This window comes from Episyrphus balteatus, chromosome 2 (genome assembly GCF_945859705.1).
Source record: "Episyrphus balteatus chromosome 2, idEpiBalt1.1, whole genome shotgun sequence".
In the NCBI taxonomy this organism is placed as follows: Eukaryota; Metazoa; Arthropoda; class Insecta; order Diptera; family Syrphidae; genus Episyrphus; species Episyrphus balteatus.
In genome coordinates, this window is record NC_079135.1 from 39,950,302 (window position 1) to 39,976,079 (window position 25,778).

At 29.6% G+C, this 25,778-nt stretch overlaps 1 protein-coding gene across 4 annotated transcripts in view; it reads left to right on the plus strand.

Annotated features, from left to right (window-relative positions):
* LOC129910773 (cyclin-dependent kinase 14) overlaps positions 1-25,778 on the plus strand; it is a 277,345-nt gene that overhangs the window by 174,235 nt on the left and 77,332 nt on the right. For all 4 annotated transcript variants that reach the window (XM_055988310.1, XM_055988309.1, XM_055988311.1 and 1 more), the window contains one exon: positions 1,531-1,719. In XM_055988310.1, coding sequence (XP_055844285.1) covers positions 1,531-1,719 — 189 coding nt within the window. The remainder of the gene's footprint in view (positions 1-1,530; positions 1,720-25,778) is intronic.

A 25,778-nucleotide genomic window follows, 5' to 3' on the forward strand; every position in this document is an offset into this window, starting at 1 on the left:
TACCCACATTTTCTCTACACCTAAAAAAAAAAACACTCTTTTACATGAAAAAAATGTATAGCCATGTTTTATTCGTAATTCCCATGGGAAATACAACATTTTTAATTAATTTCGTAAGGGTAACTTTTATACCATTTTCCTTATTTCCTAAAAAAAAACACCCTTTCACCTAAAATATTTTCTTAGACTACTTAGATTTTCTTGGTTTCTGTTATAAATCAAATATTTGTACCAATTTTCTTTGGTGTAACAATTTTTTCCCAGGATTTGTGGTACTTATTCTGAATTTCATAAAAAACACCCTTTTACTCAAGACAATTTTTTATTCTTTGTTCTTATAACAGACATTACTTTTTTACCAAGTTTAAAATGAAAAATGTCAGCTGTTATGACACCTTTCTCACACACAACTCAACCCACCAAAAAAACACCCTTGCACCAAAAATATTTTTATAAACTTCATGAATCCCTTGTCCCTGCTTTATCTAAAACCTTCATCCCGAATTTCATCAGTGTAGCATGTTTTTCACATGGATTTCGGTTATATTTTACCTGTTGAAGTCAAAAATCAAGCACCCTTTTTTTTAATCGACAATAACTTTTCTTAGAGTAATCGCATTGACTTTATTTTTATGTCATTAAATTCGTCATCAAAAAATACATTGAAAACATGTGTCATATGATTCTATTCGACAAACAATTTTTTTTCAGTATATTTTTTACCTTCACCAATTTCCCTCTTGTCCGCCAAAAAACACCCTTCCACCCAACTTTTTTTTATAGACTTTTTCATCCAAACTTTTTGCAAAGTTTCATATTTTCTTTTTATTTGTTAATTTTATGTACTATTTTACCTGTACTATAATTTCTCAGATCGACAAACCTAAATGAAATTCTTAATTTTGTAATTTTTTACTCTTCTGAAAATTGCTCGAGTAACTAAAACTCCCTAGAATACAAATTAAACGAAAGAAATGCAAATTTTCCTTACAAATTTATTTAACAATTCCAAAAAAAATGGCAAACAGAAAAGCTATTTTCTGAAAATATTTCAACAGCTCTTTTTCTTGTTATATCTTCTTCCAAATTATTCTAGCTCATTAAGCTCCAATTTTGGATAATTCCTAAATGTTATAACTTGCTATTACAACAAGAATTTAAAAGACATACTGTTACGTGTCCAAGGCTAAAGTGTTTGTATTGACCATCCCAATCTAAGCTCTGCTATACACTGTTTTATGTTTTTTTTACTATTTGGTCACCATGGCGTATACGTATTTAAATAAACAAAAATAAATCTATTTATCATCGATTCATATGTATACTTTATGATTTTCAACTCAATTTTTTTGAATGAGCAATCTCTGAAAAGAATTTTCAATCAAAAATCTATTTGTCAATGAATTTCTTTTATTCTGTGATTGACTCTGACGAAATAATAATAATAAAGAATCCATAAATATTTTGTATTTATTCATTTTTTTATATCCAATTTATTTATTATTTATTTTTTTTTTTTTGCTTTTGCAGCAATTTCAAGAGAGGACGGCGACGAATCACACCACCATCATCATCATCACCATCTCCATCACAGGGGTGGTCATGGACACAATCACGGTAGCAAAGTTCCCTACAATGGATACAACTCCGAGGAGTTTCTGGACAGACTGGAGCCGAATGGTAACATCCCAGCCGATAAATCAAATTGTAGATACGGGGGTAAGTTTTCCTATTGTTTTCTTTTTCTCTTGGATATATACACAAACATATAGTTCGTAGTCATAGTCGTCATTGGGGTTCTATATATATTTTTTTTAATTTCTTAATTTTTTTTTACAGAAAAAAAAAAAAGAATTTTCTTTCGCTGCTAGGTTTTTGTATTTTTTTGTAGTATTTTCCCGGATGAATTTTTGTTTTGACTCTCAATTTTTGTTGTTTCTGTATTTTTCGCAATCAGAGATCATACAAATTTTAAAAGAATATCAAGTTGGATTTTTGTTTTCTATTTTTCTTTTTGTCAGGAAGAAACTTTTGCGCAAAAGGTACCAACAATAAGATACAAAAAAAAGAACTTATTCAGTTCAGCAGATTTTAATTTCCTTAAACCTCTGAAACTTAACTTTTTTTTCTTTCTTGTTTTCCCTCGTTCTTCGATTTTGTAACTATTTGGCAGTGGAATTTTTCGAATCATGTATTTTATACAGTTTTTGGTTTCTTTTTTGTATTCTTTGTTTTTTCTTGCGTGCTCCGAGAAAAGAAAATCGATTTTGTATTAAGTGTTGGGGGTATGTTAGTGAAAGATTTGTAAGGTGATTGGAAAAGAAAAATATCTCAATGTGCTTGAGGTCTAATTTAGATTGAAGTTTTTCGGTCACTACGTTATTCGATAGCAATTTAGATTTATTTTTATTGATTGGGAGATCGAAACAAGGAAAAAGTTGAAATCAATTTTGATATTAATGTAAAATGGAGATGTTTTGAAAACTATCTTAAGGGATTAGAAGTTATGATAAAGGAAATAATTGGTTGATTAAAAAATTTCAAATATGTATAAAACTGACTCAGTTTATTTTTTATTGCGAATTACATAAAAGAAAACTACTTTGCGATCGATTTCTTTGTAAGTTTCAATAAATAATGAATTCTTATCATTAAAGCCTAGTGACCAAAGTGACTATCTCAGTAAAAATAAAGTTCCCTATAGAATACAATTAAGCCACAAAAAATACCCAGTACCCACCCCAATTTTACTTGATTTTGAAAATACTGTCAAGCATCTTCATGAAGCAGTTTCACTTTTTTTCGGTTTTTATTATTATTTGCTCCAGTTATTTTGTCACAATTATTTCTGTTTACTTCGCAAAGTTAAAAAAAATAACTCAAGTGGTAAAGAACTTTTTCAAAAAAAAAAAAAAAAAATTTGAATAAGAAATAAAAAAAAAAAGAAAATCATTTGAAACAATAAGTTGAAACAAACAAAACACGATTTGAGTCCTCGTTAATCGTAAATGTTTACCGTGCTTATTCATTCTCCGAAAATTTCACGGGGACCAACTACTAGATTTGATTTTTGGGAAATCCTTAATGCGTGGAAGCTTTCAAATTTTAAGTATATATTTGTGATAACATTTATAATGTATATTAAAAATATTAAAAAAAAAAAAAAAAAAAACTTGAAAAAATTAGCGAGTTATCAGAAACTTTCCAGTGCTGATAAAGTCTCCCATAGTTGTTATAAGGCTAGACGCACACATGCGATTTTAGTCGCACGATTATTCAGTCGCAAAAATGGATCACATGCATTTCAATGCTGGTAAACACACATGCTTCTAAAAAATAGCCGCGATTAAAAAATTGAAAATTGTCCCATTTTTTTGGCGACGCGATTGTCGCACATTAAAATGGAATAAATGGACCAGCATAGTTATGCACACACTTGCGACTAAACCGAAAACGACTAAAAAGTAGCAGTCGCAAAGAGGCCAAATCATGCGCACACATGCGATTTAAAACCACTCGAGTTTTTAGACGCAAGAAATGAAACACATTATTTTAAATGAGAGCGCACAGACTTGCGATTTTAAAATCGCAAAGTTTAAAAAAATGGATCCGGTTCTATTTTTCGCGATTTTACAGAATATAATGCACCTGCCCGCAAGTGCGATACTTGGAACAATTATTTTAAGTACAATAATGGATATTACTAGAAAGTGTTGTATAGTGGCTCTTTTTTTATAAACGATAGGAAATTTAAAAGGAAATTCCATAAAATTCATACAAATTTAAGAGAAGACCCTCAGAAATTTACCCAGTACTATAGAATGAGTATACAATGCTTTGGTGAAATAATGGTACTCGTGGGGCCTAAAATAAAATACAAACATACACATTGCAGAGAATCTATTTCTATATCTAATCTGGTAAACAAGCTGTCAAACCCTTACCAAATTTTGAGACATTTATCACTTTATCACTTTTACCAGAGCTTACACCGTTTCATGAATTCACCTTTTCATAAAATCCGATCGTAGATACCATTTGTATGAAATTTACCATTACGAACGGATTTCGCGATAGTTTTCTTAGTTTTCTTTGCAGTCATTTGACCATTAGATTTGAACAGTGAGTATCTCCTGGCTCTATTGATCTTGAGATGATGCATTTTTCTATCGAAAAACGGTCAACTTTTTTTCGACCAAACATAATGTTTTTTTTTGCAATAAAAAATAGTCGCGCGATTTTTTAGTCGCAAGTGTGTGCACGGTGATTTTATGTTGCGACTGCGATTTTTTAGTAGCAACGACTGAAAATCGCATGTGTGCGCCTAGCCTAATAGCGACTTTCTCATCAAAAAAAAATATTTAAGTAGAAAGTATCAACCGTAGGTACCAAAACCCCTTATCGAAAAAAAGTTATTATTTCTGAATTAGCTCAAATATTACACTAGGACAGGGTTGTAAAAATTTCAATTTAAAAAAATGTATTTGAAATTAAAAAAAAAAATATTTATTGCAACTAAAAAATATTTACATTAAAAAAAAAAATTTAAAGCAACTGAAAAATATTCGCATAGAAAAAAGAAAATATTTCTTGCAACTAAAAATATTTTGCATTAAAAAAAAATTGCAAATGAAAAAAAGGGATCGGGTCAAAATTCTGGCTTCAAAATTCTGCTTTTCAAAATTCTGTTTTTTTAAAGAAAATTCTGCTGTTTTTCTATTCTGCTTTTCAAAATTCTGCTTTTTAAAATTCTGCTTTTCAAAATTCTGCCAGCATTATACTTGAACAAAAAAATTCTGCCAATTCTGTTTTTTTTTTTTTTATAGCATAGGTATGCGCTGACTAAAGAAAAATACACCTTATTAATGTAATTCAACATTGGCACTTTCCAAAATATTTTTGTTTAAGTGTCGCAAATATTTTTTAAAATGCATAGACTGACTTTCTTTCAAATAAAATCTATAACTTATTGGAACCGATGTTGTTTGATACAAGATATTCCTTTTCTTATTCAAATTTTTGAATATTCATCTTTATTTGACAAATTAAAAAATTTTGAATTATTTTCGGAAATGTTTAGTATTCAAAACCTTTTCTTAATATTTTCAAATTTATTCATTTATAAAACGAAAATTAATATACATTCAAAGAATGCAAATTATGTAGGTAAGTAATCAAATAAACAGATAATTTTTCAAGAAGATGATTTTACAGAATTTTGCAAAGAATTGAAAAAGGGTTTGGAAAATGTTAAAAAGCGCGCGCTTTGAACATTTTCCAAACCCTTTTTTAATTTTTTGCAGAATTTTGAAAAACAGAATTATGAAAAGCAGAATTTTGAAAAACAGAATTTTGAAAAACAGAATTTTGAAAAGCAGAATTTTGAAAGCAGAATTTTGTAAAGCTGAATTTTGAAAGCAGAATTTTGACAAAAGAATTTTGACCCCGGCAGAATTTTGACCCCAACCCGAAAAAAAAATTGTCATTGAAAATAAAATTTTTATTGCAAATAAAAATATTTTGGATTGAAAAAAAAAAGATTTTATTGCAAATACAAAATTTTCTCTATTGAAAAAAAAAATTCAATGCAAAATGTGTGCATTAAATATTTTTTTTTTTAACTTTAAATTTTAAATTTTATTTTCAATGCAAATTTTTTTCATTTGCAATACAATTTTTTTAATGCTACATTGTTTTAGTTGCAATAAAATTTTTTTTAGTGCAAATATTTTTCAGCTGCAGTAAATATTTTTTAACGAAGAAAAAAAATAACAAAAATAATAAAAAATTATTAAAATTATTTTTATTTTAAGTGGAGTGATTGAATATAATTCAATATAAGTTCAAGTGACCTCAACTTTTTATAAATTTATAAATTTTTGGAGTTGAGGTCACTTGAACTTATATTGAAGTAAATATTTTTTTTAATGAACATTTTTTTTATTTTCAATATTTTTTTTTTAATTTGTAATGGAAAGCAAATGCATTAAAAATGAATTGATCTTTTACAACCCTGCACCAGGATCATATTAAATGAATTTAAAAATTTTTGTTGTTAATGACTTGAAAAAAGCTATTTAAAGCTTAAAGTCTTTAATTTTTAAAAGTGATGTGCTTAACTGAATCCTAATAAATAGCGTTAATAAAATTCTTATATGTTTTATTCTTGTTTGTCAAAAAGAAAAACAATTTTCTGAATTAATTGACATATGGGACAAATAACGTGTTTATATGTTTCAATTTCTTATTTTGAAACCTTTTTTTTTCAACCACTTCTCGTTGAGAAATAGAATTTTGATCAAAAAGTTCTCGTTTTCTCTTTGATTAGCGATATCTCAGAAATCAATTATGTTTGCACAGAAAATTGATTATAGGTTTTAAAAACTTAAACAAAAAAACTCTCTAAATGGGTTGGCTGCAAACTTTTCAACAACTCTACTAAAACCGATTAAAAAAAGTTTAAGCCTGACTATGATGCAGCTTATTAAAATTTCATATATTTATTACCCAACTATATTTCCTTAACACCCTGTATAAAATGTGTTACATAATATTGCTTTAAAATCCTCCTTACAATCTATAACAAAGAAAAAAGAAAAGACGCATTTATGAAAACTTTAAAGCCCAAAGTAAGTGGATATGTGCCAAGAACAACGACGATGATTACACACACTCCTTTTATGTGTGTGCTTTGCAAGTGGCAAAAACCTTTTGTGGCGCTCTCTAAAATTGACGTTTTGTTGTTATTATGATAATCGCATAGTCTTCATCATCACTGTTGCTTGTTGTTGCTGTTCATATTTTCTATAAAAGAGTCCTGTAGGAGTGCTATCTTAGAAAGAAAACCCCTTTCCCTTTATGTGTATACGGAGCCGGGAAGTATACCTAAACATAGATATATGTAATTTTTACATTATTAAAACGAAGTATGATGGGGTACTTGACTTAATGAATGACAAAGCTTCATCGAAAAAAAGAGAGGGTAGGAGGAGGGTTGTTTCCTCCTGTTTTCACTCCCATCGCATAGTATAACTGCCAATATGGGTTTCTGTCATGAAGAAGACACCAAATGGGGGGACTTCTGTATACAGATACACGCCTTGATAATGACAGAAAACTACTCAGGCGAAAGGACACACAATGTATAAAACAGACACAACATAGTGCATTATTATTGAAAAACTCTACTAAAGATCAAATTTCTAATTCTACTAAAAGTTATTTGTTGTGAACGATACAATGATGATGATGATGGTGCGATGGCGATGACGGACAAACAAAGGGATTTGTATATTTCTCCCCCTTTTGTTTTTTTTTTTAAATAATAATCCAACACAAGCCTCTAATTAATGAAAAAGACGAGAACAAGTATAGAGAAATTGTTCCTTTCACAGACAATAGCTATGAGAATATTTTAGTAGACAAATGATTGACGTTTTGTTAGGTAGTAAGATTAAATTTCAAATTCTATAAATATAGCTTTAGGTTGGGTATTTTAATTTTAGGAAAGGGGAGGCGATGGGGATTGTTAATGAAGGATGGATTTGTTTATGTTTAACATGCAATTATTTAATTATTTTAAAGAAATTCTTTATCAATGAATATTTAATTATAATTGAATTGTAAGGTTTTAAAAATTTAAATTACCTACAAAAACTGCGACTTCAAACAAAATATTTTATTTATTGAAAAAAAAAACCCCATTACGAACGATACAGTTTGTTTACATGTTCAAATTCTTAAGATAAGTGGAGTTAGCAAAAATTTACATACCCATTAAACTTTAAGTCAAAACGTTCATGCCAATTGCAATGAAAACATACAAAATATTTCCACAAGTCCTAACTTTGTAACCAACATGTAGTTTCTTTCTAGCTTGTTAGTTCTCTATTCAAATCAACTGTCATGTTTTATATTTGTATATGACTTGGCAAAAATTTTTCGGAACTAGTTTTCATTATTATCACTCAAAATACAACCCAAATATTACCAGACTTTTATATGTACATTATGTATCTCCATGAATTCTTCTTTTGTATAATTTTCAGAGAATTCAAATGACCTAATTTTTCTGCTACATAAAGACAAGAATTTTTCGAATATATTTCCTCCTAATTTTCATTCATTTGTTTTACATATACAAAATTTATCCCAAACAGTTAATAAATCCAGAAAAGTAGTTATGTATACGAGATATGTATGAAACGAAGAACGACGACGATGTTATTACCACCATGTGCTTTAGATTTAGGGTGAAAAGCCCATTAATTTTTGAGTGAGAGAAACGCTTGTTGTACAAATTTGTGTCTTACACATCCACAACACAAGTCCTCGTGCTAAAGGAAATAAATTTATAACATGGCATCATGTACATGTAGGTATCTCTATATGGGAGAATATTAGTGAATATGTACATACGATGATGATAATAATAATAAACCATTGAAACTTTTCAACCCAGCACCTAATTAATGCCATTTGTCAGTTATGGGTTATGTCATTATGTCAAAGTGATGTAACTTGGTTGTTTTGATCCTTTGGGAGCAAAAAAAAAATTCCAATTCTGGTATCTTATCTGGAGTTTGTCTTGTAAACGAGTCACGAGTAATCATTGTTTTTATTTTGAGGGCCTTAAGCTACTTATTTATTATTTTTTCGGTTTTAAATTGCTCAAGTACTTTAAAGAGGAGAAGTTCTATATTTAAAAAAGTTGATCCTTTTTTCTTCCGAATTTAAAAAAATTTGAAATAAAAAAAAATACTAACAGCGGGCACACTTACAATAATTATGCGAAAACCTTTGTTATCGTTTGGCTTTGTTTTGTTTGGCTTTTAGGGACCAATTACAGATTTGACTGTCTCTTCGAAAAAAACTCTTGCACCTAAATTTTTTTATTCTTGATTTCTATCCCAACAACATTTTTACAAAATTTCATTAGGGTGTCCCTTCATTTTTTTTTCACTCAAAAAAATATCCTTTTAAGGGGTAATAACACCTTGTAAACCACGAAATTGAGCGTCATTTTCATCACCGTATAAAACAAAGAAGAAATATTATTTTCTTTTAGTGTTTGTTTAGTTTAATTAAGTATATTAATAGGTAACAGAATAGGCTAATGTTAAATTTTTTAATGATGTGAAATTTTTTAAATGGCGGTGTAGTTCAGGATGATAGTAATATCCTGTGCTCCCATCGGGCGACCAACTAACTCCTACAGTTTTCAACCGATTGGGCTGAAATTTTGTGTGGAGCTTAAAAATACTATTCTCTAGTGAAGTACGTAGGATTTTTTTGAAATATTAATTTTTAAAGAAATGGCATTAGTTTGAAAAAATTATTTCATTCCAAAAAACAAAATTCGTTGAAAAAAAGACCATAAAATCGTTAAATTTTAATATTTCATATTAAATAGACATAACATATACACGCAATTTAAGCCAAAACACAGTTGCATATAACAAAAAAAACACTTAGCACTCTATCTATTTCGGGTAAAGGGGTAGACCAAAAATAAAATTAAAAAAAAAAGTTACAAACATGCATTTTTTGGGCACCACTAGTGTAACTTCTCACCCTGTCGTCTAATCTTCATCTGAAGAAAATGTGCGGGTAGATATGCAAAAATTGAGCATTTTTCTCCTTTACGCGTTTCTTAATATTGAAAGGAACATCGCTTTTTTTAGCTGTTAATTCTTACCCCTGTTACATTTAGCCCCACTCTCCCCTACCCACATTTTCTCTTCACCTAAAAAAAAAACACCCTTTCGCATGAAAAAAATGTATAGACTAATTTTATTCGTAGTTCCCATGAAAAATACAACATTTTTAATAAATTTCGTAAATGTACCTTTTAAACCATTGATTTTATCTTATTTCCTTATTTTACCTTATTTTTTACCTTATTTCCAAAAAAAAAAACACCCTTTCACCTAAAATATTTTTTTAGACTACTTAGATTCTTGGGTTTTGTTATAAATGAAACATTTGTTCCAATTTTCATTGGTGTAACAATTTTGTCACAGTTTTTCATCATTTCTTAAAAAAAAAAAACTCCCTTTCACTCAAGATAATTTTGTGGACTCTGTTGATTCTTAGTCTTATAACAGACATAACTTTTAAGAAGGAAACAAAATTAATTTCAGCTGTTATGACACCTTTCTCACATACAACTCAACCCATCAAAAAACACCCTTTCACCAAAAAAAATTTTAAGAACTTTATGAATCCTTTGTCCCTGCTTTATCTAAAACCTTCATTCCGAAGTTCATCAGTGTAGCATGTTTTTCACATGGATTTCGGTTATATTTTACCTGTTGAAGTAAAAAAAACAAGCACCCTTGTTTTTAATCGGTAATAACTTTTCTTAGAGCAATCGTATTGACTTTATTTTAATACCATTAGATTCAGCATCAAAAAATACCTTTAAAGAATGTGTCATGTGATGATATTCCACAAACAATTTTTGTCACTAGGTATATTTTTCACCCCCTCCTTCTTGTCCGCGAAATACACCCTTCCATACAATTTTTTTTAAGACTTTGTTGATCCTTGGTTCTTATCCCAAAAGCAAACTTTTTGCAAAGTTTCATGAGTTTAACAATTTTTTTATTTGTTAATTTTATGTACTATTTTACCTGTAGGTACTATTACGATTTTTCAGCAAACCGTCATGACCCATACAAATTTAATATGTGTCCAAATTTAAAGAAATATTATTTTCGACAGATATTTTTGTTTGTTCAAATCCTTATTTCCTTTAATTTAAAGAAACAAGAATTAACTATCCGTAAAGAAACATTTTTTTCTTTATCAAAAGTTCTCTCCCACACACAAAAAATCATTATCGTCATCATATTGAAACCAAACTATTACATTGTACTTTTAAACTTTTTTTTTCCCACGACAAAAAAAAAAAAAAATGACAATGCCCTTCAAAAGTATTTCCAATATCTGGAATAATGAAATGTCATTCAGTCAGAATTTCCATCCAATTTTTACCCTTTTATCTTGCTCTCAGGTGCATCGTGCCGGTTGCTGGTGTGTCTTTTCAAGAATAAACCTCGTTATTTCACAAAAACCCCAACATTCTGCATATAAGGGTAAAGGGTATCTGGTATTACAACAACAATTGTTGCAACTGTCTGCTACTGTAATCAAATTATACCCTGGCTATATGGAATAAGGAAGCAACCATGAAGGACTCTGCCACTATGGCAACCCCCAATCAGTTCGAAATGTGTGTGTGTCTGTGTATACAAAAGCAATAAATTATCTGATTTTCATATCGGTCATTCGATGTTACACAAGCTTTCCAAGTGACAGTCGGACATTTTGTGTGTGTGCGGTGCGGTTATGTTGTTGCAGAAGAGAATATTATTGTTGCACGACATGGAAACGACGACGACCAGGATGATGATGATCCTTGTTATAATAATGTCAGAGTAATAATTGTAATTACAAATTCAGATCGGAAGAGTGAATTATAAATACGTAGATGGATATGGATGGATGGAAATGGACAGGAACAATTTGCAGGATGACATCGAGTTAAGCCAACCTCAATATGCGGTTACAGAACGGAAAGCACGCAAAAAAACCACATTGTAGAGTGGAAAGAAGGATTCAGAATATTGTGGTTTTGTATGAAAGATATGAAGTATAATTCGAAGGTATATATAGTCCTTTGAATTCAAGGAAGTAAAGTAGACAATTTCATTCAGAATTTCTGTGCAAAATTTAAAAATTGGCAGTACTTTGTGTACAATTTTTTCATTTTTCTTGAAAATGTCTTTTTTTGAGTATAAGAATACAGAGGAGAAGGATAAATCAATATTGATTTTAGTATTCAGGATTTTGTAATATCTCCTCTCGTACAGGTTTTAAGTTGAAAAATATCCTTTTCCCAATTTTGTGACTTGAATAGAGAGTAATTTACAACATGCGTCAATTTATTTTATCCATTGAAGCATGATTTTCTTCTGCAGACAATACTGCACGCACACACACATACTTAAAGTCTCTGTAAAATCTGCAATCTCATCATTTTCATTTTCTTAATTCCAAATCGGCTAGACGACAATCAATCAAAGGTGAATTGTCCACACTTCAATGAAGCGAATAAAAATGTCCTTTTCAATTGTACCTGGTTACCCGTTGGGAGAGACCAAGGTCTAAATATAAGTTTCTTCAACATCCTTTTAAAGTACTTTTATAGCTATCCTATTTTATTTCCGCATGTATATTGTATAGCAGGATAGATATGGTACAGATGTTAGTCAATATTGGCTTTTGTTCATTTCAACATTATTGTTATCCTTTCCCAGGATGGTTTTCTGGAGTTCTCTCTTTTTTTGCTGCTGCTTTTCTTTCTTTAATGGAAAAGTTAAATTGAACATCGGAAGTTGCAATTTGTCTTTAATTTGATGTAGTATGAATGAATTGAACTTTTTTAAAGATAAGAACCCAGCTTAAGTTATTGTACTTGGGTAAATAGAAAGTTCTTCAAATTGTACGAATGAGAAAGTTCGATTGATATTCATATTTGATTATATTGATGGGGGTTAATTTTGACACATTTCCGCAGGAGTTAAATATTTTGTGTATTTGTGTAAATATAAATATTAAATTGGTCAACTCAAGTAATAAAATGGGGATGTGAGATTTTTTGTAACTATAAGAATAAAAAAAAATTAGGTGAAAGGGTGTGTTTTTTTTCGAAGAGACAGTAAAATCTGTAATTGATCCCAAAATGCCAATGATTCGTACAAACGTTCAATTTCATCAAAACCAAAAATAAAATGAATCATTGGCTTTTTGGGAGCAATTACAGATTTTTCTGTCTTTTCGAAAAAAAACACCCTTTCACCTCACGTCGTATGAAAACTCTTTATTCTTGCTTTCTTTCCCAAACTCAAGGTTTTTACAAAATTACCATCATCGACCCATCATTTTTGTTTTCACTCAAAAAAACACCCTTTTAACCATCATATTTTTATAGACACTTAAGATTCTTGTTTCTAATCTCAAAAGTAACATAAATAATTGCTGAATTTCAATAGGGCACTAGTATTACTCGAGTATTATGTACTCACTTTTTCAAAAATACCCATACTTTCTCTACACCTACAAAAAAACACCCTTTCACATGAAAAAAATGTATAGGTAAACTAGTTTTGTTCGTAATTCCCATGGGAAAGACTATAAATTTCTTAAGGGTACCTTTTATACCATTGATTTTATCGGACTTATCGCGGATTTTCCCTATTTCCCAAAAAAAAACTTCCTTTCACCTAAAATATTTGTATAGACTACTTAGGTTCTTGGTTTCTGTTATAAATCCAATATTTGCACCAATTTTCATTGGTGTAACAATTTTTTCCCAGTTTTTGTGTTACTAATTCCGAATTTCATAATTTCTTAAAAAAAAAAAAACACCCTTTAACTCAAGATAATTTTGTAGACTCTGTTGATTCTTAGTTCTTATAATAAACATAACTTCTTCGCCGAGTTTAAAAAATTAACAAAATGTATGTCAGCTGTTATGACACCTTTCTCACACACTGACCCATCAAAAAAACACCCTTTCACCAAAAATATTTTTAAGAACTTTATGAATCCATTGTTCCTGCTTTATCTAAAACCTTCATCTCGAATTTCATCAGTGCAGCATGTTTTTCACTTTGGTTTCAGTTATATTATATCTTGTTTGGCTTCAACAAAACAAGCACCCTTCTTTTTAATCGGCTATAACTTTTCTTAGAGCAATCGTATTGACTTCATTTATATGTCATTAGATTCGGCATCAAAAAATTACTTTAAAAATATATGTCATATGATGATATTCCACAAAAAATGTTGTCCACTATATTTTTAACTCTTTAGTCCGCGAAAAAAAACCCTTCCACCCAACTTTTTTTGTCCTTGGTTCTTATTTCAAAAGCAAACCTTTTGCCCAGTTTCATGAGTGTAAAAATTTTTTTTTATTTGTTGATTTTTATGTACTTTTTTACTGGTATTAATTGAAGCGAATTATTTCAAGAGCTGATAAGAACTTAATACATAACTTATTCTCTCCTCGAAAAAAAAAAACAAAAATTGTTTTATGAAGTCTCCTTCTTTTTGCATTCTTTTCCAAATTTAACGAAACTTTTTCGAATCGTGTATAAAAAAAATGTTATTGCGAATTAAAAATGTTCTGAAAACAAAATGTTTGCATTAAATATTTTTATTTTTTAATATTCGTCATATTACATTTATTTACATTACATTTGTTTCAATATTATGGTTGAAATATTTAATGTGTCAAAATTGCAAAAAAAAAAATACTTTCAATGCAAATTTTTTCATTTGCGATACCTACAATTTTGGTTGAATACAAATTTATTTTATTGTTTTTTTTTTTTGTTATTTGCAATAAATATTCTTTTCCCTTTCAAATGCGTTTTTTTTTATGTTTAATTAACAGCTTGAGTTAAGGTTCTACAAGTTCTACAACTTTTAATATATAATATTTTTTTTTTTTTCAAATTAATTAATTAATCAATAGCTTTCGAAATTAGCATTAAACGTTAAAATCTATCCTCCTAAGAAACATAAGCTCATGAGTTTAAGAAACGCTTTTGTGAATTTCTAAGAATTCAATTTCCTATACATTAATTAAATCTACACTTTAGTAACTTTAGTTCAATCCTTTGCAAATCAAATTCTCCTTCTGAAAATCAATTCCATTATAAATATTGGAACACTTAGTTCGGATTCATGACCTTTTATTTTCGTAGTTCTCTTTTTTTCAAAAATCTGTCTTCTGTTTTGAAATTCCCTTTTTTCGAAATAATTAAGTTTAAGTGATACATGGCTTTCTATGTTCCAAAAAAAAATTATTACTTCTTCCAAACACATTTACGCTTAAAACAAAAAATTTAATCAACAAATCGATTTGAACCATGCATCCAAACCAAACCCAAAACAAAACAAAAAAAAATCTACAATTCCCACATTAAATATTCTGAGAGTTAAAAGGATAACATTTGAACGCACAAAAAAGGATTTATATCTCCTATGTTCACAGAGGCAAAGAGAGAGTAAGAGTGCCTTTTTACTTCATTGAAAGCCAGACTGAATTTTATTTATGGCTTTCCTCTTTATACAGGGTGTCCCAAAAGTAATGGTTCAAACGAAATATGCTGATAGGCCAACTTTAGGGCTCTCAGAATTTGGTAACTTGTTCATCCCAAATCTTTACGGTTTTCGATTTAATGCAGTTTTTGTGAAATTTCGATAAATCCCGACTTTGCAACAGTATTTTGCTTCCTCCGCTCATAATTGATTTTTGTTTTTTACAATTCTTTCACTAAAACATTGCCTGATAATAAGAAATAATTAATTAATCCAAATATTTTTCATTTCATTCGCCATTTTGCTGCAAAGTAATTAACAGTTCCATGTTTTATAAAAACTCAATTTGTTACTTTTATTTCAGAGCAACACCCTGAAAAAAATTTGTATGGTGTGACCCTGGTTTATTATTTTGAAAACTTGCCGTGTTAATGCAGATTTCAAAAATGTATAAAAGTTTCCAAAGATGAAATTATAACGAAAGATATTACAATTTGAATGCAAAAAAAACATAGGTTTTCAGAGAAAAATAACAAACAAAAATCGAGGCTTTTATTCAAAAAGAAATAAACAAACAACTGTCGGCAAAATTTGTTTATTTTTCTTTGTTATTTTTCTCTGAAAAACCCTGTTTGGTTGCTTTTAAATTGTAATATCTTTAGTTCTAACTTTAACTTTGGAAACTTTTATACATTTTTGAAATCTGCATTAACACGGCAAGTTTTCAAAATAATAAACCAGGGTCACACAATACAAATTTTTTTCAGGGTGTTGCTCTGAAATAAAAGTAACAAATTGAGTTTTTATAAAACATGGAACTGTTAATTACTTTGCAGCAAAATGGCGAATGAAATGAAAAATATTTGGATTAATTAATTATTTCTTATTATCAGGCAATGTTTTAGTGAAAGAATTGTAAAAAACAAAAATCAATTATGAGCGGAGGAAGCAAAATACTGTTGCAAAGTCGGGATTTATCGAAATTTCACAAAAACTGCATTAAATCGAAAACCGTAAAGATTTGGGATGAACAAGTTACCAAATTCTGAGAGCCCTAAAGTTGGCCTATCAGCATATTTCGTTTGAACCATTACTTTTGGGACACCCTGTATAACCGGAATGGATAACACACCAAACCGAAGACAGCCAGAAGAGCATTGTAAATGTAAACAACATAACTCTACACACTGTACCGCCCGCCAATGCTATCCCCAATCCCATCACTTTTCAACTTCATATGCTGCTGATGCAGAAATACCAACAAAAAAATTGTTATTCTACCAAAGCAGCAATATGTCATACGCATATCCTCCCAAAGTCCTACAGATATCCCATTGAGGGCACTGGGGAGTTATATGTACATATTTATTCGTGTATAGTAATTGATGGTGTCTGTGTACCTCTACTTTTTCTCTTCTATGTTGTATCCATGTTTACTGTTTACCTATGAAAAGAGAGTGCTTCTAAAATGCCTATGACAACCCATTTGCTATGGAAATTTATTTGAATTAATAATAATTGGAAGGAATCGATGGTGAAAAGTTGAACAGCCAAAATGTTATATATACGAGTACGTATTGCTTTTTTTTTTCATTCCCGTCATAACACTGGTTATTTGACATTTTATGTTCAATGTGGTAAATTTTTATTGACAATATTATTGATTGAGCCTATAATGTGAAAGGGGAAATAATAAAAACAACTTTTTCTCTGTGTGTGATGTGATGGATTGAAAAGAAAAATTTATTGGATTAGGGTTTTATGGGTACAAAGTGATTCTCGTCAAAATAATGTTTAGGGAGATGTAAAACAAATAAAGAGAACCAAATGAACATACGTACATAATTTCATTTATTTTTTAACATTTTTCGGGAAAATTTAGCAGATAAATTTTTCAAGAATCGTTATATTCTAATGAAATTGAAATGAAAATTATATGAATTTTAATGAAATTCTTGGAAGTATCAATTTTTGAAAATGCTTTTTTATTATTTCTGGAGATACCTAAGTACAAAATTGTAGACATTTAAAATAAAGATCATTGTTTCTTTTTACAGTCTTTGAAGGTTATATAATTTTAATGTTATTTAAGACATAAAATGTTGATTGGGCAGTTATAAAAATTGGTTATAATATTCAATAGTCCAGAAAATGTGTGATATTAAAAAAGAAAGAACTTGAGTCAAAAAGGGTTTAATCTTTTTCATTAGGTTTTTATCACAAAACAGGTCTTAGTAATCGGACTATTAAAATAGTTTAACATCTGAAATCAGTATTACCTTGTGACGCAATTGTTAGTGCTATAGACTATCATACCAGAGGTCTGGGCTCGAATCCCAACTTCCACAATCTGCAAACTTTTTTTTCAGGAGTACTGGAGTATATATTTTTTAAGATCTAAAATGGTTTACAAATTCTAAAAAGTTGCAGAAGTGCTTAGTATCCCCTGTAAAGAAAGAAATGAAGGCGCTCTGTCTGACACGTAGTAGCTTTAACCGAAGCCGGATAAAAATGTTACTGATACTATGTAGGCAAAGCGGCTGAATAGAATAAACAATTCGAACAACAACTTTTATTGTAGAAAAATCATTCTATGTTTTTGCGATGTTTTTATGAATAGTAATAAAAACACTCGTGGCCAAATATAAATGATAGTGATTTGTTTATAAAGAATTAGTATATAAAGCAGCTTAACAGAGCCTACACTTTGAATGTCGAAAATAAAGCTATGTTTTTTGCGATGTTATAATAGAAATGGTTATGGAGGTTAAAAACGTTCCTGGATCAAAATAGTAGTGTTAGTATAATATAGACAAATCAATTAAATGAGGATTACACTTTCATTAACAACCGTTAATGTAGAAAATTTAATACTATATTTTTTGCGATGTTTTTATGAATTTAAAATGATATTGGGATGTAGACGAAACGGCTGAATAGGGCATCAACTTTCAACAAAAACCGTTTAAGTAGAAAATTTAAATTTGTTTTTTGCGATGTTTTTACGAGTAAAAAAAAAACTATCAATGAAACTGAACGCGTGTCCGAATAAAAATGAATAAAAATGGTGATATGTAAACCAAGTGACTGTATAAGGCTTTTATTTCGAACAAGAATCGTTTATGTAGAAAACTTAATTCTATGTTTTTTTCGATGTTATTATGAATTTTTGTAAAAACGTTTTTACTTAGAAAACCAAGAGTTACTTCTGACTTTGCAGCACAATTTGATTTCGCACTACAGAACTGTTATTTTATGGAGTCTTAAGCCTCGTTATTGGGACCGAAAACACAATAATGATCACCTTTAATCTGCCGAATTATTGATTGAAAGCTTTCTTTCATTAAAATTTCTTTAAAATCAAAACAGTCAATTTTAACCTTAAATTCCTTTTTCAAACAATTTAGAAACATCAAAAAACATATCTTTTTCAGAAAAAGAATCTAGATGTAATTATTACCTATGACCTCGGAAGCAGTTATTGCAAAGTTCTAAAGTCAAATCCTTCCAATGCCCAAGCTTTACTGTTATTGACTACACTGGTCAACAAAATTTGACTTTTTTTTTGCCACAAGAACCAAAATATATTTTTCTAGTATTTTTCGGGGTGCTGAATCCGAATCTGAAGTCAGAAAAATTTGATTGGCCTCCGTTTTTGAAATATTACCGTTATAAAATGCTAAAAAACGTCATTTTGGCTCTTTTCGAGGTTCTGTTTTTATGTGGGGTAATTCATTAGAAACAAATTTGTAACGGTTATTATAAGAACGGTTATTCTACTTTCAAAAACTGTTTAAATTTTCCCGATATCTCTTTTATTGCTCGAGATATCTTAAATTTCAGTTAATAAGCCAAAGAGAAACTAAACTTAATTTAAAGATTAAGTCTCTGATCACAGAATTTTTGCCACAAGAACCAAAATATACTTTTCTGAAGGTTTTTGGGTTGCTGAGCACGAATCCGCAATCAGAAAAATTCTATTAGCCTCCGTTCTTGAAATATAACCGTTATAAAAAAAACCTTTTTTTTTGCACTTTATAACGGTAATATTTCAAGAACTAAGGCTAATAAAATTTTTCTGATTGCGGATTCGAGCTCAGCAACCCAAAAACATTCAGAAAAGTATATTTTGGTTCTTGTGGCAAAAAAAGTTTAATTTGGTTGGCCAGTGTTGTTTTTGATTCAAAGACCGCTGCTTAAATTTTAAATATCTCGGGCAGTAAAACAGATATCGGAAAGATTTAAACATTTTTTGAAAGAATAAAATCAGTTCTTATAGCCACCGTTACAAATTTACTCACAATGTATTACCCCACAAAAAAACATAACCTCGAAAGCAGCCAAAATTACGTTTTTTTACATTTTCTAACGGTAATATTTAAAAAACGGAGGCCAATAACAATTTTCTGACTTCAGATTCGAGTTCAGCACATCAAAAACTACTAGAAAAGTATATTTTGGTTGTTGTGGCAAAAACCTTGTTGACCAGTGCTATTAGGTGTAGGTGTCATATGGAAATACTTAAAGGACACTCTGTTCCTTTCTGAAAGGAAGCATATATATCAATTATATTAAATTCAATTCAAATTTCTGAAACACTTGAGACTGTTAGCTTAGGTCTCAAGTTACTACCTACATCATGCATTTTGTTAAATGAACATAAAGATATATAAGAAGACATATTCTCACGTTCATTAAAGACTCCCTAGGTGTTGGCTTGCTTTTGAAAACTTTTTGTTTCACACTATTTTACAGTAGTTGTGCCATTCAAACACTTTAGGTTGAAACCCTCTGCCATATCATAACTTCAGAAACACTATAAAAGGCTTTATATATATACTCGTACAATTCTATAGTTAGTAAAGGAAATGTGAGCATCTTTTCCGGGCAACTTCAGTGTCATATGCCACCTTTTTGCGCCACCACCTTCTCAAAAAATGGTAAGAGAGAGATGCCATTATGATGGTGGTTGGCTTACAATTTCTATATGGCGTATTATGTGGCATCATTAATGCTTTATGTTACTGACGAAGTGTACGTTACGTATAGTGGAACGAAACGAATTCATTCTGCGTTTTGAATGCTGTGTACTGTGAGGTCTAGGACACCATTCAGGTATATAGTATATCTTCAGTATTATACCTACATTATAAAGTGCAACAAGAGTAACGTCGTCGTTGGGCTTCTACTTGAATGTGGGGTAGCGAACTAAATGGTTCCAGTCACATTAACTCAAGGGTGGAATTGAATTTAAGTTCTTTAGGTGGTATTCCTAGTGTGTGTTTGGTTTACTGCGCAATGAAATGTTCTCCTGTTGGCAATGGATACAACCCGCACGTTATGAATGGCCATACTTCATGTGGTATTCTTTGAGCTGGAAAACCTTGGTTTTCATGAGCAAAAAAAGAGTTAGATTCGTTTTTGTTTGGCGATATAATATGAATTTTAAGGAGTGTTTATGGCTTCGTCAGAAAATAGTTTGCTGGAAATTTTATATGAAACGGTTAATTTCAGGGATTTTCAGGGATAACTTACACGGGTATTTCATGATAATTCGAAAAAGTATGGTTTATTTCGTTAAAAGTTCAAAGAAAAAAATTGCCTTTGCCCACCTGAAAGAAACTTTTTATTAGAAGTAACCTATACTCGTGTTTAATTGAAAGGACAAAAATGGTTCTTCAAAAATGGAGGAAATTTTACCCAAAATTTCGAAATTACTAGAAGATTAACGCAGAGTAACATACTGATTTAAATGTTAAATAAGCGTTCTTATCAGCTTAATCTATTAAAAAAAATTAATTGTTAACAACTTTTACCTCTAAAGGGCGCAATATTCGATTTTGATGTATTATCATACAGCTATTAACCAGCGGACAAGCAAGACGCTTCCAACGATGCCTCATTTTTCAAATTGCGACAATTAGTTTAGTAGCTGTGATGTCACAGATGAACATACATTAAGTACATTCCAATCAAACACATTTTTTTCCTTGGCTTAGCTGTAGTCAGGTAAAAACAGTTAGTACTGCAAGGCAATCAAAAAAAATTTGTAATGTAAAAAAACACAGCTTCTTTGCGCAAGAACATACAACCCAGCAAGACGTCTTAACTTTTTTTTTTCGGTATGTAATGAATTTAATGATTTCCGCGAAACAAGCTATGAATATCTGAGAAGGGAAAATTAATTTTTCAGAAAATATTTAAAACTAAAATTGTAAGAGTGTTCTCTTTTTCTCCTCGTGCACACACAAGTGCCTCCTGGCATACTTCAAAATTGTTTCAGGTGTTTAACCTTGTCACCCTTAGAATAATGTTTTTCTTTATTTTTTTTTCATATTTTTTTTATTTTGGAAATTGTGTAGCAGAGTGAAGAGCCTTCCCTTGTTAAAGTTTTCATTGTAAAAAGGGTTTCTCTATACCCGAACAAAAATTTATGAATTTATGAGTTCCGGATAAAGTTGTCTTACAGTTATGTTTTGTTTAATTTTGTGTATAAATTTTATATGTATATGTGTGATAGATAAATCATTTACTCTTGAAGAAGCAAAATAACGCGGAATTTTGTTCAAATATTAAAAACACTTCAAGTGGAAGAGAAGATGATAGAACACGAAGAAAGAGTCCTTAAAAAATAATGTCTTTATCTTGGGGTATATTTTTTTTTGTTCTGGAAAATATTTAAACATGTATCTTTCAATTGGCTGCACTCTCTGTTCATAAAAATGGGAGAAACTAATTTCATGCATTTAAAGAAATAGCACTTATTCAGTTATGTATATTCTTTTTAAGTTTAAGTTAAACTAAGTTTTGCGTCGAGGATTTTGGTCCAGTTTTTCAATGCGGGGTTAAAGTTAACCCCGAGATAACTTTCGAATTTTGATCAGTATAGAATTTTTTCGATATCTGGAAAAACTTTGGACGCGCTTACAATTTGTTTATGAATGTTCGGGAACGAACTTATATAAATCAAAACTTTCACTTGGATTTATTTCGTAATTTTTTTTTTTATATTTAACCAAACTGGTGCAATTCGTTTACCAACTATTTGTTCTGTATATTTGTTTTCTGTGCACGCACCCTTTCAAAATAGTTTTGGAGCAAATTCTTTTTTACTTGTGTTTTTCTTCAAACATTATAATTAAGAGTTTTGCGTGATTTTCTGGACGGGAAATTGATATTTTTAATCGACTATTAATAGTACCTACTTGTCATGTGACCAAAATATAAAAGGATGTTTTTTTTTTCAAAAACAATTCTTATAAAAATTTAAATAAAGTACTTAAATGTTGTGCCGAAAAACAGGCCCAAATTAAGAGTAAAAAATATATTTTTTTGAATAGTTGTTAACGGTTCATGTCATAAAACCATTTTCTTGTTTAAATTAAGAAAAAATTAAATTAAAAATTTTAAGATAAAACAAATTCATATACGCAGATAAAATTTTATTTTAAAAAAATGACGTTAACGATTTTGAAATTTCAAATTTTTACAATTCTTTGCTATAGCTTAGTACGCAGATCGGGAAAAATTTTATTTTTCATACAAATTCTTTCTCAGGACAAATTTTGTCTTGAATATTTTTCCACGCAGTACGCAGTTCACGAGCAAAATTTAAATATTTGAAGCCACTGTAAGGCTAGGCGCACACATACGATTTTAGTCGCGCGATTATTCAGTCGCAAAAATGGATCACAAGGATTTCAATGCCTGTGATTAAAAATTTGAAAATTGTATCTACAGTCATCGAAATTCTTGTCATCTAATTTGCGACTGAATAATCGCGCGATCAAAATCGCATGTGTTCGCCTAGCCTAAAGAAAAAGTCTCCACTTAATTTTACGCGAACAAATAATGTTGGAAGCATTATTCTGCTGGCAAAATTGTGACAAGAAAAAGAAATAAAACAAAATTGAAAAAAATTCCAACAAAATTAAAGGAGACTCTTTAATAAAAAACTTGGAAAGTGAAGACGATAGACGAAATAAATAAAGCTCAGAATCAAATTTAAAAAAAATCCAATTTAATTTGAAAGAAGAAAAAAATTTTATAAATTGATAGAATTTACTTGATTTCTCCAACTTCGAAATTTTGCGCGGGATAAAATTTTTTTTTTGTAGAGATTAAAATTGTAGAGATAAAATTTATTTTTTCCCGATCTGCGTACTAGCACTTTTATTTTAAAATTAAGTTTGAAAGTTTTTTATATTTCTAATCTATATAGGCAAAATAAAATTTATTAATTTTTAACTTAAAAATAATTTTAAATAGAAAAATGAGTTAAAATAGTTTAATCTGGATAGTTTATAATTTTTAACTCTAGAGGGTGTTATAGGTACTAGAAAATCTCTCATATCCTATAAACCATAACCAATGTACTTGTAAATCTCTTTTAGCAATACCTCATTTTTGGAATTATTATAAGTTATCTAGAAATTATGAGGAAACAAACATACAAGAACTTAAAAATTTCAACAAAAAATAACATTACCTATACATAAATACGATTGATATAATTTAACATTTAGACAGCTCCAGACATGACAAGTTAAGCCGTCTGTCTGAGTGTTTTCTGTACTTAACACTTATCTTTCTATTCAGTTTAAAATAAAAAATGTGAAACTACTGAGTTGTAGAAAAAACACGGCTTTAAATATTAAAGTTCACCAAAAGCTTATGTTTTTTTTTTTTTCAGTTTTTGGTCCGCGTAAACTGTTGAACGCTACGGTTGAACTGAAATGCTTACTAATTCACAAAACCTGATAAATCAAGCAAGGAGTTCAATGTTTTGTGCTCCGCGAAGATAATATTATTATAAAATTAAGTAAGAATTATTTCAGTTTGAAAATATAAACCACTCTGTACGTGACGTCAAATTTGTCTCCACTTCACTGGGAAATGCACCTATTCATTGTATATCTATTTTTGTCTTGTAGTTATAAGCCATCACTTTGATTGTTTTTTTCCATTAAAAAACCAAAGGATGAAACCCGTCACGTACAGACACACGAGTAAACCAATATTTTAAATTGTAGTTCTTACAATAAAATTTCAGTGGAAATATTAATCATGCCTGGTCGATATGTTTGCAGAAAAGTTAAAGTAATCCCAAGACTTGGTATTAATAAAAGAAAATATAAAAAAGCATTATTTATTTATTTAATATTTGTCTATCACGTACAGAAAAATTACCTCAGTGTTCCGACGCAATAAAATAGTAAAAAATCAATTTACTTATACACTTGTCTTCTTACAAAGAAAGTATCAATTTTACTTAAAAAAACACCCAATTAGGTTTGTTTTTAACTACAATTTTTAAATAACAATATCAAACTCAAACGGTCACTGTGGCGTATTAGTAGGAGATCCGGCCATAGGACGACCTACCCTCATCGTTATACCAGTTGAGAGTTATATTTTCTGAAAGCTAGTGTCTAAGGAAATAAATTGCACATGGGTTGCCCAGCGATATCCTGTCAAGGCATAGGGTTGCCAGGCCTTAAAGTTCATTTTTGCAAATTTTTGAAAATGCGACCCTGCTTATATGGCAAGCCTAAGAGTTATATAAAAAATATAATGTCATAGGAAATTTAATTTAAAAATTTTAATTTTCAGGATTTTTTAAAATTTGAAGTTTGAGTAGGGTAAACAAAGGCGAATTTAGAAAAAGGGCAAAAATCTATTATCTAAACAAAACGTGATAGAAATAAAATTGAAATTGGAATCGATAGATATTATAAATATATGAAAGCCACACATACAAATAAAAAATGTAAAAAATCTACAACTCGAGATATAGTCTTTTTAGAGTCATGATACTCCAATTCGATATTTGAGAAATAATTCACCAAAAATCAGAATGAAAGATTTTTTAAATAATTTTTATGTGATAAGTTAGGAAAAATAAAATAACTTGACACGTGTCTGTCAAATTTTTAATTTAACTTACCGTTTTTGCGAGGGGATTTTTTGAAAAGGTGCTTATTTTCGTATTTCAACATATTAAAGGAAAAAATCCCGTCATGGGACGACCTGTCCACCTCATTATACCAGTTGAAAGCTATATTTTCCGAAGGCTAGTGTCTAAAGAAACAGTTTGCACATGGGTTGCCTAGCGATATCCTGTCAAGGCATAGGGTTGCCAGGCCTTAAAGTTTATTTTTCATTATTTTTGAATACGCCACCCTTCTTATACCCAAAGCCAAAGAGTTGTAAAAAAAATATTATGTCGCAGGAAATTTAATTTGAAAATTTTAATTTTCAGGATTTTTTAAAATTTGAAGTTTGAGTAGGGTAAACAAAGGCGAATTTAGAAAAAGGGCAAAAATCTATTTTCTAAACAAAACGTGATAGAAATAAAATTGAAATTGGATTCGATAGATATTATAAAAATATAAAAGCCACACATAGAACAAAAAAATGTAAAAAATCTACAACTCGAGATATAGTCTTTTTAAAGTCATGATACTCCAATTCGATATTTGAGAAATAATTCACCAAAAATCAGAATGAAAGATTTTTTAAATAATTTTTATGTGATAAGTTAGGAAAAATAAAATAACTTGACACGTGTCTGTCAAATTTTTAATTTAACTTACCGTTTTTGCGAGGGGATTTTTTGAAAAGGTGCTTATTTTCATATTTCAACATATTAAAGGGAAAAATCC